At 34.3% G+C, this 19,221-nt stretch overlaps 1 protein-coding gene across 1 annotated transcript; it reads left to right on the top strand.

Moving 5' to 3' along the window:
- On the top strand, positions 9,229-17,682 carry LOC109826141 (tubulin-folding cofactor A-like). The gene is made up of 3 exons (XM_020393122.1): positions 9,229-9,433; positions 17,327-17,413; positions 17,507-17,682. The coding sequence occupies exons 1-3, from the start codon at positions 9,281-9,283 to the stop codon at positions 17,603-17,605; spliced, it is 339 nt and encodes a 112-aa protein (XP_020248711.1). The 5' UTR covers positions 9,229-9,280; the 3' UTR covers positions 17,606-17,682.

Raw genomic sequence — 19,221 nt, 5'->3', positions numbered from 1 at the left:
AAGGTTTATTTTCCAAATAAAACAATTTCCTACATCACAATAAATCCTATTAGGGGTGCAAAAAATACATGGATTCGGTTTTTTATCTGAGTTCATATTCGTTAGGATGCAAATATGGTTATTAATATCCTTATTTGACAGGATATGGTTATAAATACAAATCTATAGTGAAATATCTAGATTCATATGCGGAAAATCCAATTATATGTTAGTTACACTGTTGTAAATAGTCACTAGATCCAATTTTAGCTTTTTGGATATAATAAATATAGTCATAAATACTCTTGTATTATATGAATTTTATTCTTTTCAATATTATCTTGTTTTCTCATATTCATTTTATATTCACAACATACACATACACTAGTCTTTTAGCCTGTGCTAAGTATGATCTTCTCGCAATTCACCTACCCTTCCGAAGCATGGGAACCCCCCTGATTGAGGTTAGAAAATATGTCCATGATTGGAAATCATGATAATGAGCAAATTACATAATGCTATAATTAAAATTACATTATTTAAAATAATTTTATCATATGAAATGAATAAACTGAAGAAAATCAAAATTTATCTAAATGAAACTTGAATGTAATTAAGGCATAATAGAGTTTAATATTCAAAAACATTATTCGCAATTGATGCATCCCAAAACAAAAAAAATTGTTCACTATCATTCCACCAATTCAGAGGATGTAATAAGTAAAATATTAAGAAAAGCTCCTATAATTTTCAATCATTTTTCCACGTCTTAATCCTCTTCTTCATAGTTGAAAGAGATGATTCTTTACTCATCTATGCAAAATATAAAACATGTCTAGTAAGTAAATTTTACATAAAAATATTATGTACTAAAAATAGTTAACTATAAATAATTCAACCTGATTGTATCCTTATTTTACCACTAGTTGTAGGTGGGGTTTTAAATGCAGAAAAGTCTAGCATAGCAATTAGTTTTTTAATAGCAAGTGGAATATCCTTATTTTCTACAACCTATTTAAGTAATATATACTGAAAATTTCAAATCCATCAACATCTTTGAATGCAATTTTGAGATAATTTACCAAACTCAGCGAAGTTGCTAATTCTGAAGGACCAATTTTCATTAAACGAAGAACATCGTGATGGAATACTATAAATATAGTGATACATGTTCCATATGTCATTTGTAAGGTAAGTATGTACCTGAAGTTATTTAACATATTTGCGTCACATTAAAATTATTTAGTTTAATTTTTTAAAATATAAATTATGAATATTTATAAATTTTAGAATATCCTATTTACCTCTCTTCTAACATATTTGATTTTCTTCTCGTAATGACTGTAGGAAAGAACCCCATTTATCTCTTTCAAGTTTTATTGCAATCAGCATGAGAAAGATATCGCCAACCTGACATCTTCTCAATTCTCATGATTTGAGTTTTGCAAAAGAAATGTTTCTTATGAAAATAATATAGACTGACGATTCAATCATTAATTGAATTATAAGGCAACAATAAAAAAAGTGCATGATAAATGATTTAAAGTATTAACCTGAGGGTCTAAGTTATATATTCACCCAGGCATTGTATTACAATTTAATTGATATTTTTTTTAAAATTATTTTAGCTCTTTTAATTAAAAGTTTTAAGTATACCGTCCAATTGAAAGATAGCTCTCGTCATTGCATCAAGTTTTTTTATATATGTATAATGTTAAAAACTATAATTAAATATATATTAATTTTTAGTAAATTACTCAATAGAAAAAATATTAAAAATTCACATACCTAATCATCGTTCAAGTCCTTCACTTCAAATATGTTATCAACAGTATCGATGTCAATTTTAAAGTTCACTTGTGTGTATTAATGATTTAAATCATACAATTATAAGAGAAGGTAATAGGGACTGAGCTGATATAGGGGCCGCTCGCTTTTTCGAATATCTGATTTGTAGTTGGGTTGTTTTTCCCTGCATGTGTAACAACTCGCAAAAGGACGAGGATCGGTTCCCCCGTTGTTCCTCTGATGATCAAGTCAGCTAGGTGCTTGAGTGGAAATGTGAGAAAAATATAGAAAAATGAAGGAAAATGCTGAGAAATTGCTTACCCTTGTATTTGGAATAGTTTTTCTTTTTATAGCCAAGCAAGAGGGGTAGTCTAGTCTTTTTGGTCGAGCCTGAGCTAGAGACTGAGTCAGCACCTACTTTACAGATGTCGGTTGTGGATCGGCTACGGAATGGGCACTGTCATTTCGCCATTAATGAGACATGATGGGCGGCGCATGAAGCCAGCGTGGTCCAATGTATCATAAATAGTGTCGGGGATGGAGAAATGATGGTGCATACTAAGCATTTAATGCAACGCTGACGCGCTGTCAGTGGGGGGGGTTCAAGGTTGAAGTCATCTTTGTCTTGTAGTGAGGGTGTCGAGAAGTAACATCTTTTGAGTCGACCCTACGAGGTGTCGAATAACTGGTTGGGTGGGCTCGTAGCGAGTCGTCTTCGATAAGGAGACCAACAAGTACCGCCCTTCGAGTTGACTTAAGGAGATGTGGACTCAGAGTCAGTTAAGTTGGGATCTTGGCGATTCTGATCATCAATTCGATTTGAGCGGTGAATTTAGGGGGGCATCTGTCCGTTGTTGGAAAATGGCCACATTTTGGTGACTGAAAACACCATAACAGTTGGCCTCTTTCGCTTAGAGTCGACTTAGGCCGGGTACGAGTGAAATGAGAGCAGCTCTGGATGGGCGCGGGTGTGCGTTAAATGAGGGAACTGAAAAGTCTTTTTAGATTTTACGTGACTGACGTGTTGGCCTTCTTATTTTGATGATGTTTAACAAACAATTTATTACTAATGTTGTTTGTCTAGTGTTTGTGCATTCCTATGTTTTGTAGACAAACAACGTAGTTGGAGGATGGATGGATTGCGCCATAACGATCATATCCAAAGGAGGTTGGCGGAATGTCGGTGAAGCCTTGATATTCAAAGTTCAAGATCCAAGTTAAAGCTTCATCCGAGAGATTACCTAGAAGAGCTTATTGAAGATCAAGATCTAGCTTGGGTAATTTAGTTTAGGGTTTATATTATGTGTGTTTAATACGTTAAGCTCAATATCTATACACACACATTATATCTGTTTTCATATATATATATATAGTGATATATATATATATATATATATATATATTTGGTTTTATAGTTTTCGGGCTTATATATGAAACAAATGCATAGAATTGGAAAATACTATTTTGTTTCATGCTTATATGTATATATATGATTTCATCTTTAACAAGCTTATATTTAATGAAATCATATTTAGTGTTTTGAATATATTGCATAGAATATGCAATTTTATGAAAATATTGTATTTCTAGGTTATAGACTTCATAACAACATGTTATATCTTTTATCAAGTCTATACAATCATTTCATAAGGTTTCAAAATGTTGTTTAAGTCAAAATATCAAAATATCAATTTTCAGGTTTTCATGTTTTGGACTATTTTGTAAAATGATGATATTTTTCATTTGGGAAGTCCTTTTTCGAAACCAGTCATTGTAGCATGTTTATTATCATGTCTACAATCATTCCCCAAAGTTTTACATTTTTTGGAATTTGTTTGATATTTTTAAACAGCTTTTTAAAATCAGCAAATCAGGTTTTTCAGCTGTGTCAGATTTCGGTCGACCGACCCGGTCGACCGATCAGTTGATCATTTCTCACTGGGCGACAGAGAGTCTGTCGGTCGACCGGTCCGGTCGACCGAAAGCTCAAATCGGTCGACCGACAGAATTTCCGGTCGACCGACGATGGATTTTTCTGTTTCCAACGGCTAGTTTTTGTACCGTTGGCTGGGTCTTTTGGTCTTTTGTTTTGGGTGTTTTTTGCTGAAGATTTCTAGTGGGTATATATACCCCATTGCTGATGTCTTTTCAAACCAACTAAGAGAGTTTTTAATCAAGTTTAATAAAGTTTTTAACAAGGGTTTTAGTTTGGTTTAAGTGTGTTTAAAAAGCTTTTAAGCAAATTGAGAGTTTGTTTTGGTGAATCAAATTCCACAAGAGCTTGAGGAGATTATCTATTGAAGTTTGAGCTTCCAACTATCATCCCTCCATCTCTTGTTATCAAATTGAGAAGTTTTCTAAACTCAAACTCTAGCTTTACATTTATATACTTGATTGATTATCATTGTTCTTAAGCTAGATTTCATACTTGAGTTTAGTTGATTTGATCTTATTTACTCATTGTTACACACACACCCACATTGAGCTTATTGTATCTTTCATACATAGTATAGTTGGGTGGTGAGAGATTGTAACTTTGAGTTGTGCTTTCATTGTGTTCTCATCTATTGTAGAGAACAAATTTATATTTGTTACATTGTGAGTGTTGTAAGGTTTTCGGTGAGCTAGAAACCGAGTGTGTAGTGAGGTTTTCGGTGAGCTAGAAACCGAGTGTGAGGAGTGACGTTGATCGGTGAGCGTTGAAAACCGATACTGTGAGGTGTAAACGTTATTCGGGTGAACGTAGAAAACCCGGTTGATAGTGGATTTCTCCCCGGGAGTGGGGAGCGGAGACGTAGGACGGAAGGTCCGAACTCCGTGATCATATTGCTTGTTTGAGTGTGCTTTGGCGTTCATTCATATTTATGTTCATATCTTATATCGCCATTGTCATTAGCTCATTATCTATTTCATCCACTATCTTGTTTAGATTATTTACCCTTGTGTTGTTTATATATCCTTGCATATATCTCTATCATATAGGATATATCTCATTGTTCATATTGCTTATCCTAGCTTATATTCTTGTTGTATTTCATACTTGCTAGGATAACTTATTAATTAGTTTTAATTGGCATTTAAATCGGATTAGATTAGCATAAGACCCTAATCACCCCCCCTCTAGGGTCTAACAATTGGTATCAGAGCTTGGTGCTCTTTGATTTAAGGTCTAATCGCCTTGAGTTAAAGATCCAAGTTATATTTTTGTGCTAATCTTGTTTTGATTGCATTTGTATCTTGCTTGCATATTTTTACAAATTATGGATATGAATGATGCATCTTGTTTAGGCTATGATTCTAGTGTTGCTCCTAGATTAGACAATTTCCCCTATGCCCAATGGTGTGTTAGATTTAAACTATTTGTTAGATCTAAACATTTTGATTTATGGGAAATTATAGATGATGCTTATATTGTGCCCATTTTGGAGAAATCCAAGTGGAATAAAAATGATCATCGCATGTTTACTATGAACAACATTTTGTTAGAATATATATATATATATATATATACACACACACACACACATATACATATACATATACATATACATATACATATATATATACATATACATATACATACACACACACACACACACACACACACACACACACACACACACACACACACATATATATATATATATATTCTTAGTTGTCATGTTCAATAGAATACCTCTGTCAACGACAAAATCTACAAACATCGTCGAGTTAACATTACGCTTCTGACGATTTACATCCCCCGGAGTATGAATTCAGCTTGCATCACTTCCAATTTCTTACAATTATTTTATAGTATAGATTTATTTTCTTGCATAGTTTAGATTTTATTTTCTTGAACTATTCACCAAGAAGTAGAAATCTCTAGGGAGTTAGTTTTTATTTTTGGTCATTCTGTTATTTTCATTCTCTCACTTAGAGGCTAGAACTCTCTTTAGAGTTAGTTTTTATTTACATTCTCTCCCTTTATTTTTTTTTTTATTTTCTAAGATGTTGAACTAATTCTTGTAGAAATTCTAGAATTGTATGAAACTAGTTTAATTTCTTTTATGAATTGTGAATTACTCTCTTGTGCTCAAAATGATCATATTTAGGATAACTAATTAGAGAACTAATTGGTAGGATGAATTCTAGAATTACTAGAGTTATTATTCATTTCATGAATATTTTACTTAAATGATAATTTAATAGGACGCACCCTCATACATCTTATGCCCCATACAATTATGCAAGTAGAAGCCTACAACCACATACATTTACCCATTTGGTTGTAATTTATACATAGGTGTAATGATTCATATTCGATTCATATCCATTTGTCGAATATCTGTTTCATATTCGTGATCGTATCCGATCTGATTCTCAAATATCTGAACCGTATCTGTTTCCGATGAGTGCATATATGGTTAAGGTTTTTCCTTACCGAAGATAATCTGTATCCATATCCATTTATAGAGAGCGGATATGGATATGGTAAGTGTCATATCTGAACCGTATCCACTCTGTTAACACCCCTACCAAACACCCCAAATCTCAAGGAGTTTTGTGAAATTTAACTTTCTCGAGCAACAAAATGTTTTTTACAATTTTGGTTCATCATCACTCGCTCAAATCCAACCCCACCCCCCCCACCCCCCAAAAAAAACATTTGGGGGTGTTGCCCATAATCCCCTAAATAACCCTTAAACTTTATTTATCTCACGTAAACTATGATCTTTGGGATGTCTCATGTAAAACCCTAAAAAATAAAAAATAAAATAATTTTAAATGATAATAAATGAGTTCTATTATGGTTAGTGATCATTCTGGGAATGGATCAGATTGGAATCGATTTGAGATCGATTCGCAGTTTTAGCCTCGGTATCGCGAGTCTGCTGAAATCAGCCGTATTTTTATTTTTTGTAATTTTTTCTATTGATTAGATGGACACGAGGTTTGCACCATTAATCTTAGAATGTTGAGATCGTATTGTGGGTAAAGTTTCGTAACATTTACCTCTTCTCTCTTCTCTCTTCTCTCTCCTCTCTCCCCTTCTCTCTCATGTTGAGCAGCCGCACCCTCTTCCCCCTCAAAACCCTAAAAAATTTGTTCGGATTTGGAAAAACTTTGTGAAGCAAAGTTCAAAAGGAAGGCGAGAGTTATAACCTTTGTGAAGCAAGATCGTATGAAATTATACATTTAAGGGATCAAATTGCATACGATGAAAAGATCTAATTTTTTGACGGATTAAACCCTAAATTGATGAATAGAACTTTAGATCTAATCACAAAAGAATGAAAAGATCTAATCTTGATGAATAGAACACTAAATATTTGCTAATTAATAAGTTGATTAGGATTAGAAATCCTAATTAATTGAGTTAACTTTGTTTGGTGAAGTTTAGGGAAATTGGATCCCAAAACCATGATTTTTTTTGATGAAACTTATTTGGCCAAACCCCACTTTAGTAAATACAAGATTTAAAACATGATTCATACCTTATGTTAAAATTTTACAATATTATGAGAAAATCGTATAATTGTAGAAAACTAGAAATTTTTTGTTTAGTGTTTAGGTCTATCAACTGACCCCATTGATCAGTCAATATATCGACATCTCAAGATTTTTCAAACCTCTCGGGTCGGTCGACTAAGAGATAATCAGTCGATCGATTGGGACTTGTATTTTGTGCATGATCGTTGATCGGTCGACTGATGGGAAATCAATCGATTGATCACTGTTCGGTCGACTGGTGAGATATCAGTCGACTGATTTGGTGCTATTTTGTGTTTGTTGATCTTCCATGCACGTTTAGTCGCAGACTCGATATACGGTCCCATACATTGATACGCGTGCACTGTCATGAGGTGCACGTGTGGGGTTTTGAGCATGCACGGATTCTTAGGAGTGTGTAACCTCATGTGTTAGGTTTCGTCACGATAGGAGATGACAACCTAGAGTTGCAAATGTTTGCATGGGTACCGTTGACGGGCATAGCTCAATATTACCTAGGGTAGTGCGTCGATACACCATACTAGAGTTGGCCAATGCGCCTATACCCTGTAGGATGCCCGAGTGGGTAGTCTGTCCCGCATGATGATGCGATGAGGCCGATGCACCTATACTCCGTAGGATGCCCTAGTGGGTAGTCCGTCCCGCATGATAATGCGATGAGCTGCATGATTTTGCGAGCGATAACATTATGAAATATTTAATCGCCTGGGTCTTAGGTTGGTACCGTTTATGGATGTAGTTCATCATTAAGGTATATTTTGCGATGGTGCATATCTTTGGTAAGGATTACACATAATTGTGTATTTGCTCCCGTGCCACTTAACCGAGAGTAGTGTGAGATACTATGACATAACATGCACCTGGATGAGTTGTTTATGATGTACTTCTTTATTACTTATTCTTTGGGTTTGGAGTTGATAGTTAGCTATTTACAATTTGAGATACATGGTATATACGAGGGTATCCTTGTTTGGATTATTCCCTCGATGTACTCATCTCGTGTTGTGCATTTCTAAATCTTAACTCCTATTAGTACATGATAGATGATACATATAGGTATGCTATGTTTAGTATTATATAGGCGTTACTCCCCCCGGGGGCGGAGGGAGATGTTCTTGCTAGTGCTTTGACGCTCGTTGTTTTCACCTTTTTCAAGTAGCGGGTCGGGAATTCGGAGTGCAGCAAATTGACGAAGATTCAGCATAGATTACCGTCATTCATATGTAGCTAGTTGGTGCTCCACAGTGGACTGTTTATGGTTGTAGTCTTTTAGAGATATATTTTATTTTGGAGGCTGAGAGCCTTAGTACTATTTAGTTGACTCTTATGCTTTAGAGACTCATTGTTTTTATTTCGGTTTATCAGATGTACTTTCTGTTCTTCTGTTGGGACATATTTATAGATACTATTGGATATCTCTTCTCTACATTGTGTTCCTTGTATTTTTATTCTTTATATTTGCTTGTACCCTCACTACTTCACATTTGACTTCTGCTAGAGTGATAGCGATTGTGACAGTGAAGCATGTTTATGCACAGTGTGTGGTGCATGACATATTTGATATCTTTATGTTCACCTTGGACTGCAACCGTATGTGAAACTAAGGGCGTCACATCTCACAAAACTCTCCTGAATTTCAAAAATTTATATTTGAGACCCCTATATATAATTTGAAAATAACTAAGATTTTCTCTTGAGAAAAAACCCAAAATTTACGGAACAGAGAATATATTTTATAAATGACAAAGTCTAAATTTTGTTCTCTCAATAGCTTTTTTTTTGGCATAGTTCTCTCAATAACATTTTATTACTTCTAAATTACACAAGGGGATCAGGCGAGATAAGGTTAAAAAGTTCACGGGGACTCGTGTGACGCCCCAAAGTTCAAGGGATTATGTTAGATAACTTTCCCCAAAGTTCGGGGGGTTTTGTGAAATTAACCCTTTATATGATTCTCCCGTCCCCACTCACTCTCAACTCAGTTCCAATACTGGAGACAGCGAGAGATTGTTGTTGATCAATGGCGACGCTTCGAAATTTGAAGATCAAGACGAGCACGTGCAAGCGCGTGCTCAAGGAGCTCCATTACTACGAGAAGGAGGTCGAGAGAGAAGCGGCGAAGACCGCCGACATGAAGGAGAAAGGCGCCGATCCCTACGATCTCAAGCAGCAGGTGATCTCGTTTTTCTCTGAAACCCTAGATCTGTTGTAACTTCTCTAATTGCCTCGTGCTTTTTGACGGGATTAAGTTGATTTCTATCGGGAGAAAAAAAAAATCAACTTTTGGTTTTGTACAATTTGAGATTTGGAGTTGATTTCCTCAAATTGGACTTTGAAGCCGAACATTGTAATTTACTAGGGTGGAATTGGCAAGTCCAAAAAAGTTATTTTGATAAAATTGAATTTAGAATTTAGTTGCATATGGAGTCTTTATAGTAGAAGAGTCAATTGAGAAGCAGTTTGAACTGATTACTTTATCCATGGAGCCCTCATGGTTTTGTTCGAGATTTTTGTACGGTAATGTGCTTCACAATTGAGTTGGGTGGTACCAATTGGTCTGTTTAAATGTCCTGCTCGATCATGGATTGATCCAAGCAGTGAACGATGTAGGATATAATTAATTATTAAAAAAATTACTATCGTCCTATATGAGTTTTCACATTTAGAAAAATAGTACATAATTTCATTATTGATAACACTTTCAAGTACAACTTTCTCAATATATGTAGCTAATAAATCATTAGGTCGATCATTTTATTTAGCAACTTGCTCTTTATCAACTTCATTGCGGAAAATCTCTTTCCAAAGTTGTCGTAGCCATGTGACGCCACTTTCCTGAATTCAATCACATCCTCTCTCTACTACTTTGGCTCAATGCTTTTCTCTAATTCTCCTAGCTTTTCTCATCAATTATTGCTTTAGTTTAATGAATTATTGATCTTGAACAGCAGAACCAGTTTAGCTACCTAAATTTTAATAGTTTCTAACTCCGGATCTAAATAATGATCTGGTGTAACATGATTTGTTCTATAAACTGACTCAACATCATATATCAATTATTACCATTATTTATCAAATTTTGGATATAACCATTTATTACAACTATTTGCCACTAGTTTTTATGTGGAGCAGGGTGGGGTCCTTTAAGGGAAGTGGTGTCACGTGACACTATTTCCCTTAGGGTAGATCCGCCATTGGATCTAGGGATGAATCCATAATTTTTTTTCCTATGGGGGGCAGATATACAATTATACATATAAACACTCCCTCAAAAAAATGTACATATAAATAATAACATAAAATATAAATTGTACCAATAGAAAATCTTATTTATACAATAGTCACAAAGATCTTAAGATATAATAGTTTTCATTATTATTTTCATACCAATTTATGGCCATTTTTATCACAAAAACTACAAAATACTACTTAGTTTCTGGTAATTATCCTTCGTAATTGTATGAAGTTACCAAATGTATGGGGGCACCTTTATAAATTTGTGTACTCTTAATAGAAAACTTAGAATTCTCTAGGGCAAGTGCGCGGACAACCAGCCAAATAGATCCATCCTTGGATGGATCAACGTAATTCAAGGTTATATTTGTTTTTTAGCTGTCCTATTGCCCGCACTTATGTACATGTGGACCACCTAACTGCGCTCAAGTATAATGTTAGGTCCATTTAGTCTCACATTGACTAAATGTGTCTCTTTTGTGGGTTTATAAGAGATTTCGGTTGCCTCTCTCCAACAACTAGCTTTTAGAGGTGAAAAAATGCTTGTTTGGGGAGTCTTGGAACAGATAATTTCCCGCTGTGCGTAGTTTAGCCTTTGAGGATGTTTCAGATGTTGTCATGAAAAATGTTGATCCATCTAGAGAGATGTTCTGTGACCAGAAAAAGGTGAAAAGTCAGAATCCTGTTTTTTATTTGTTTGTGTGCTCATTCAGATCTTAGATTAGCTTTAGAAGTTTTGATGAAGAGGTCTTTTGACATGATATCAGCCATCAGGTTTCAAGAGGTTGAAAGGACCTCTATTCATAACTTCATATCTGATCATTGACAACTTAAAACATATGCCTATCCCATTTTATTCATCGTTTCCAAGTGAACACGATTATGCTAAAAAGTTCTCTGTAAGGCTGAAAGAATGATATGAAGAAGTGTGTTAAGTTTCTACGTACTCTATATTAGTTGAACTTTGCTGCTTCTTTTGTGCGAATTAGAATTGTGTTTTCTTAGCGGAAATTTTCTTATATCCTGATCTATGAAGGGCAAGCTATAGATTATGACCTAGTTGATTTGATTTAAAATTTTTGTTAGCAAATCATTTGAGAGATTAATTATTAGGAAATTCATTTACTCTAAGTTCGATTGGAAATCTTTCTTGTTAAGTCTATGAATGACTAGTTTTTCTTGAATAAAGGATGAAGATACTTATGAAAATTTAGATTTTTGTAAGTCCATAGATTTTTTGATGAACAAATTTTGTTTAGTCTATAAAAGACTAGTTTTTCTTGAATAAAGGATGAAGATACTTATGAAAATTTAGATTTTTGTAAGTGATAGTAGTCTTTCTCAAACTTTTGATTATGTGATGCAATCTTAGGTATAAACTCTAGTTTTGCGAGATATGAAACCTCAAAGAAATATGAAACTTGATCCCTTTTTTCTTCCTTTTTCTTTTCTGTCTCATTTTTTTAATGCAAATCTCAAGACCTAAAAGCTTGAAACCATCTCCAAATTTGTTCTTCATCATTTAATATCAACGTTGAACAGATCTACAATCACGCCTCGTTTGGTACGCGGGAATGAGGAGGAATGGAATGCAATTCCCACTTCCCATTCCCTCATACCAAACACACCAATATTTTAGATGTTGGAATGACCATTCCCTAGGAATGATCATTCCCACTATTTGTGGGAATGAGCATTCCAAGTGAGAAGATAAGGAATGGTCATTCCCATTCAAGTGAGAATCAAAAACTAGTTAGGTATTTTTTAATTATATCCATATTAATAATAAAGAATGTTTGGGTGAGGCCTATGCAAGTGGGCAATTTTAGATTGACAATTTAGGCTAGTATATCATTTTGCTATTTCGAAACTTATTATTTTAGTTGGTATTGTTTTATGGATTTTTGCTATTATGAATTGAGTGATTTTGATACTTTATCAAATAAGTTAATTTATATATCTAGAACTGTGGATTGTGGATATCATTCTTTTTTTTTTGGACCTATGAAAGATACGATAATCTTTTTTTTTCTTTAATTTTTAAGACTAAGAAATAGCGAGTATTGTTTAAAAAATATAAACGAAACATACACCTGATGGATAACACGAGCATTAGTATAACACATACCTAGATTAATATAACATATGCGTATATAAAATTATTTAGTTATTATCATTAATGTTTATTTTTTATCTTATTAAAAATCTATGTTATTGTAAGGGCATTATTAGAAAATAAGATTTCATTCTCACTTGTGTACTAATGATACCAAACATGGGAATGGACTGCCAGTTTCTTATAATTTCCTTAACGCCTCGTTTGGTACGCGGGAATGAGGAGGAATGGAATGCAATTCCCACTTCCCATTCCTTCATACCAAACACACCTACGCCTCGTTTGGTACGCGGGAATGAGGAGGAATGGAATGCAATTCCCACTTCCCATTCCCTCATACCAAACACACCTATATTTTAGATGTTGGAATGACCATTCCCTAGGAATGATCATTCCCACTATTTGTGGGAATGAGCATTCCAAGTGAGAAGATAAGGAATGGTCATTCCCATTCAAGTGAGAATCAAAAACTAGTTAGGTATTTTTCAATTATATCCATATTAATAATAAAGAATGTTTGGGTGAGGCGCTATGCAAGTGGGCAATTTTAGATTGACAATTTAGGCTAGTATATCATTTTGCTATTTCGAAACTTATTATTTTAGTTGGTATTGTTTTATGGATTTTTGCTATTATGAATTGAGTGATTTTGATACTTTATCAAATAAGTTAATTTATATATCTAGAACTGTGGATTGTGGATATCATTCTTTTTTTTTTGGACCTATGAAAGATACGATAATCTTTTTTTTTCTTTAATTTTTAAGACTAAGAAATAGCGAGTATTGTTTAAAAAATATAAACGAAACATACACCTGATGGATAACACGAGCATTAGTATAACACATACCTAGATTAATATAACATATGCGTATATAAAATTATTTAGTTATTATCATTAATGTTTATTTTTTATCTTATTAAAAATCTATGTTATTGTAAGGGCATTATTAGAAAATAAGATTTCATTCTCACTTGTGTACTAATGATACCAAACATGGGAATGGGAATGAGATTTTCATTCTAGCTTCATTCTACGAATGCACCCAAACAAGAGAATGAGAATGACCATTCCATTCCCACATGCAATCCATTCCATTCCTTCTTCCATTCCATTCCCAAGTCTGTCCATTCCCGCGTACCAAACGAGGCGTCACAGTATTGACGTGATGACATCAACAACATTTCAAATTGATTCTTTTCATGCAGGACGATCTTTTATGTATCTCTTCAACAAATCTGAATTCATGGTCACTTCAAGTTGATTCTATTTACAACTCTACTTCTAGTTTTCTCCAAACTGGGAAAAGCTGATGTTGAACAACATTCGTTTGGGAGATCCCAAATAAACAAATGAAGAAAAGGAAAAAAGTTACTATTGCAGCTATAATAATCACAAAAAATAAAAGGAGACAAAAAGATACTAAGCCAAAACTTCTTTTATCATGAGAATTTTTTATTTTAGCTGTATTCTTCTTATGGACTTATCTATAAGAGATAAGTTATAACTAGGGTTTTAGTTTTCAAAGAAATTTTTTATAGAAATTATAACTACGATTTTAGTTTTCAGAGAATTTAAAAAGCTTTTGTCTATTGTGATCTGGTTATATTCTAGTAAGGACCAGATTTTCCAATACATGAATTTCAAGTTTCAGCTTAAATATAAGTTTCTTACAAACTGAAATTACTTTATTAATCTAGTAATCTCATGTTTGTAACCTTTAAAGTCTATCAGGCTATATCTTAAAGTGTCTTGTCAGGATAGTTAAACCTCAATCAACTGATAAAGTTGTGCCCATCTCACTTTACCCTTTTAATAAACTTAAGTTTTCATATTGCATGCTTTTGGAGAATGAAGTGGTAGGTTTGTCTACTCTGATAGAGGAGATTGACTCCTATTTTGCGCATTGTGGACACTTCGTAGAGGAGTCATACTCGTAGTCGTATCCTAGCAGATAGGATACTGCTTTTTATTTGCCCAAAATTTAAACATATTATAGGTGTATAAAAAATATAGTGACTAGATTGTTAATAATGACATTCAATATGCATTTATATAGTTTGTCCACTCACTTAAATCGTAATAATGATCATTCAGGTAACTTGAGTTGAATTTTATTTTATAATATCTTGCTAAGTCTTTTATTCTAGTATTGCTAAATCATCACATGTCGACTTTAATTTGTGTGTATATTTTTGTATCTAAGTCATATCCCTATCCTGAATTTTTAGGATCTACATAATGTGTACATGTATAGTACCACATCCATAGCATTGCAAAGCATTTGTTTTGTTTTGTTTTCCCCTTTGTAGGTATCTTGACCAGCCAATCATCTTCCTTTATAGTGTATTCTTTCATTTCAAACTTGCATTTTGCTTTAGATGACATTAGCCTTTATTTGAAGTGAAGCTTTTGTACTCCTTTAGAAGACTGGGGCATTGATGATGAAGGCTGCATCCTTTTTCTCAAAAGAAGTTTTTGTACTCCCTGCATTGTGAAGGCATCCAGTATTTAGCACCTTCCTAGTTGTGATTTCTGCACTATATTGAGCTTTAGGCACATCCAATGATTTCTTACCTGGGAATATAAGTTTCTAATTGGAAGTAAATTATTGCATACTGAATTTTGACTATCGACCATAATGATGAAACTGCTTGACATACTTAGGACTAGGGTGGATGCTAAACCAAGTAAATATTTGAAAATTAAATCTGGGATGGAAGTGCAGAATTTATGTTCCTATCTATGCTCTTACTGCTGAAGAATTGATACTCAACTTCTTATGAAGGACGTGCCTACTGCCTACATCTACTTTAGTCATCACTGATCATATCATCATAGCATAAAAATAAAGGGGTTTTGCTTATATACCCCCAAATCTATCGTATAGTTGCACTACCAAAAAATCAGCCACATTGGTTTTATTCCCTTCACTTTTCAAATGACACACTAATATAAGCTGATTGAGTTAATTAATTTAAAGTTAGCTAGATAGAGGAGAAACTAGATACTAATTTACCACCCTCCTCTCCCTCCCTCCCTCCCTCTCTGTCTCTCTAATTATGAAGTATAAGCTAATAAAATTAATTCAATTAATCTGGGGTATATTCTTGATATATTGCAAAGGAAAATCACAGTCCGGTACCTTGTGGTATAATGTAATTACACGAGTGATCTTGAGGTTTTGTATCTACACGAATAACCCTGAGATCGCTAACTTGTATCATCGCAGCCTAAAATCTAATGGTTTCTAAAAACTGTTTTTTTAACTAATATGTCAACTAAGACAATATGGAAATTTCTAAACTACCCTTTTTTACACTCTGGGACTTGTGGTATAACGTAATTGCATCTATATAACCCCGGGGTCTGAGTATCTACAAAGGTAACCCTGATTAGTCCATCATATCATTTGGCATTTTGTTAAAAAAAATTACCTCAAATCTTCAATTATGCCGTCAAATCTTTAGTCCCTCAAATCATTTTATAAAAGGGTTATTTAGATATTAGTCCCGCAAATCTTCAGTAATCTTATATTAGTCCCTCAAATTTTAAGCAATTTCAAAGATTTGAGGAGCTATTATGGAATTACTAAAGATTTGAGGAGCTATTATGGAATTACTAAAGATTTGAGGGATTGATTTCTAAAAACCCTTCATAAAAGGATTTGTTTCTTAATAGGTTTATTTCCATATATACCCCTTAAGTCATGGGTATTTGCAAAAATACCCCCACATTTTGGTGCTAAAAATCAACAAATCCTCAACTTGGTGCTAAAAATTTCACTATTTCGTTGATAATTTTTGCATTGCGATTACAAATTAACTTATCAAAGTTGATGATTAATTGCTTTGAGGGTAATTTTTTCCAACATTGATGATTTGAGGGGTAGTTTTGCTAAATGCTGATATTTGGAGGGTATTTTTGCAAATACCGATGATTTAAGAGGTGTATATATATGCAAATAACCCTCGTTAGTAATTCATTCAGCTTGTTTCAATCACTGAACTTTTGTATGGTCCCCTACATTCCACATAAGCAACTTGGATTAAATCCCACCAAATGTTATGAATATTGTGTTTGTGTGAAAGGGCATTTTTATCTTTTTCATATGCAAAGTTATGCTCCGTTAGCACTTTCACATTGGCCATCAAACTCGGGGTTATCCTTGTAGATACCTAAACCTCAGGGTCACGCATGTAGTTACATCATACGACAGGGCACCGAAATGTAATTAATCCTATTGGAAATTGAGGGGTAGGAAAAAACCAATGTAGGATTTTTTTTCTCCCCTTTTTTTGTGCTGTCATTTAGCAGATATCTAGATTTGAGGAATAAATTTGGAAATATAATAGATCTGGGGGATATATATGGGAAAACCTTTCCAAAAAAAAGAGAATACGGCTCATCCATCTCCTGGTTCTGTAGGTATGGCATTCACCCTACATATTTGCCCATGCGAGAAAACTCTCACGTGGAACTACGTTATATAACTCATCATTTCCATTCTCGATATCAGTTTGAACAGAAGCGATAGGTATTAAAACATTAGGGCTCCTTGGTCATTTCTCTTTCAGCTCACACAATAGGTTCTGAATCACAGTGCTGAAATTCTATCCAATTCCAGATTCTCAAGCATGTGCTCTTTTAGACTGAGGCTGTAGTGAGGCACAGTTTAGCCGTCGCCTTAATGAACATTTTAATGATATCAACAGGAGAATGTGCTGGCAGAGTCAAGAATGATGGTCCCCGATTGCCGCAAAAGACTGGAGTCCTCCCTTGCAGACTTGAAGGCAACACTGGTAACGTTGATTTCACATTGAACGAACGATTAAAACACATAATATTCCTTTCTTAAAGTTAAGACTATATTGTATTTCGAGGGTATTTTGCAGGTAGAGGTTAAGGAGTCAAACCAAGAAGGCACAGAGATAAATGAAGCTGAAGCCAGCATTGCAGAGGTTGAAGCCTTCTTTCAAACAGCAGAAGATTAGTCTGTGGCTTGTTCTGTGTGCTCCTATTAAATACTGAATCCCAGAAACCAAACCAAAAAAAAAAAAAAAAAAAAAAACGAAAATTTGTTGCTTTGTTCTAATTTGGAGGCGGATTCTTGTACGAAAGGTCAAAAATGTTATGTTTAACACTATATTTTCTGTTTCTCTAAAAGCGTTTTCTAAAATTGTGGATTTATGTTTCCTTGTTTGGACTTTTTGTCGAACTGCTATTTGGAACGTGACTTCCTTGTCTACACAGATGAAATGTTCTTAGAATATGTCAAAATTTTATAAAATTTTTTATTTATGCTTTAGGCCAATACATAATTAGTGAAATATTAGGCATGTTTGCAGCGGCGGAATCGGGAACTTAAACGATATATAAAAGATATATTTAACTAAAAACAAATACAATGGACCTTTATGTTGCCTCCATGTGTAGACATTGTTGCATTATAGCCTTATTTAAGATACCACTAAATATATCATTTTTAATATAAGTTACTAAGCTGTCGTCTATCCGCTAATTTCTCTTTCTGATTCATAGATGATTCTTTATAACTTCCATCGCAATTGTAATTGGTAATACCAATGCTAACTTAATAAGCAAATGCACCAATGAATATACTAACTAACTTTTCTTAAATGAGTCACTACTCAACACTTAACAATATTATACTAGTGTCACTAATTGGTGATAATTGTTTGTTTGGCATCACCCTTTATTAGCTACCTCCATCCTGCGTGTTTGGCAATCTTCCAAAATAGAATCCAAGTTATATCACCGGATTGATTCCTTCTGATCCGTCTTTCCTCGGATCAAAACAAAATCAATTTATCGAGTCAAAGCCAATCTCGGCCTAGATTCCTAACTTAATCCTTTACTAAATGAGACCAACGTGCTACATACAACCGAAAACGTCGACTTCTTAATTTCCCAATATTAATGAATCAAATTATGTCTAAACGCAAACATTTTCATACATTGTGCATTCACTACGTACCCAAAAATTTGTGATTAGACTATACAAAACGACAAAAAAAAAACAAATAGGACAATTGCAGAAAAGGGCTCAGAAGGCACAAGAGAAAAAAAAAATGTAGCTGGGTCAACCTGCCGGGTCGAACATAACCCCAACTTCACCCTGAACCCAAAAATCCACATACCCAATCACGGCTGCATCTCCAATGACCAAAACACCCTCACTCTCGTGCCGCTATGTCATCAGTCACAGCTCTCGCAAGAACCGTTCAGCGAGGACAACTTGGTCAATCTATCAAGTGGCGTTCTCGTTATTATTCCCTCCTTTATGCCCCTTACCATAGCTAACGCAACCCTTTTCGAGTTCGACTCCGAACCCATCCCAAATTCTCAATCCTCGGCCTCGTATTTTTCTCCTCGCGCTATAAGTAGGGCACCGCAAGATCTAGGGTTTCTCTTTCTCAACTGCTGGCGTCCTTAATTTCTAGGGTTTTAGCTCTGATCCCTCTCATTTTCATCTAAAGTTTCGAACTTTTTAAGAGTTCTGCGATCTCGAGATGCCTCCTCGAGTTGTGAAGAGAGGCGGCGGAAGCGGGAAGAAAACGCCGGCGAGGGCGGCGAGAGGGAAGAAGGC

Source organism: Asparagus officinalis, chromosome 10 (assembly GCF_001876935.1).
Source record: "Asparagus officinalis chromosome 10, Aspof.V1, whole genome shotgun sequence".
Taxonomy (NCBI): Eukaryota; Viridiplantae; Streptophyta; class Magnoliopsida; order Asparagales; family Asparagaceae; genus Asparagus; species Asparagus officinalis.
This window is presented reverse-complemented; position numbering and strand designations above follow the sequence as displayed.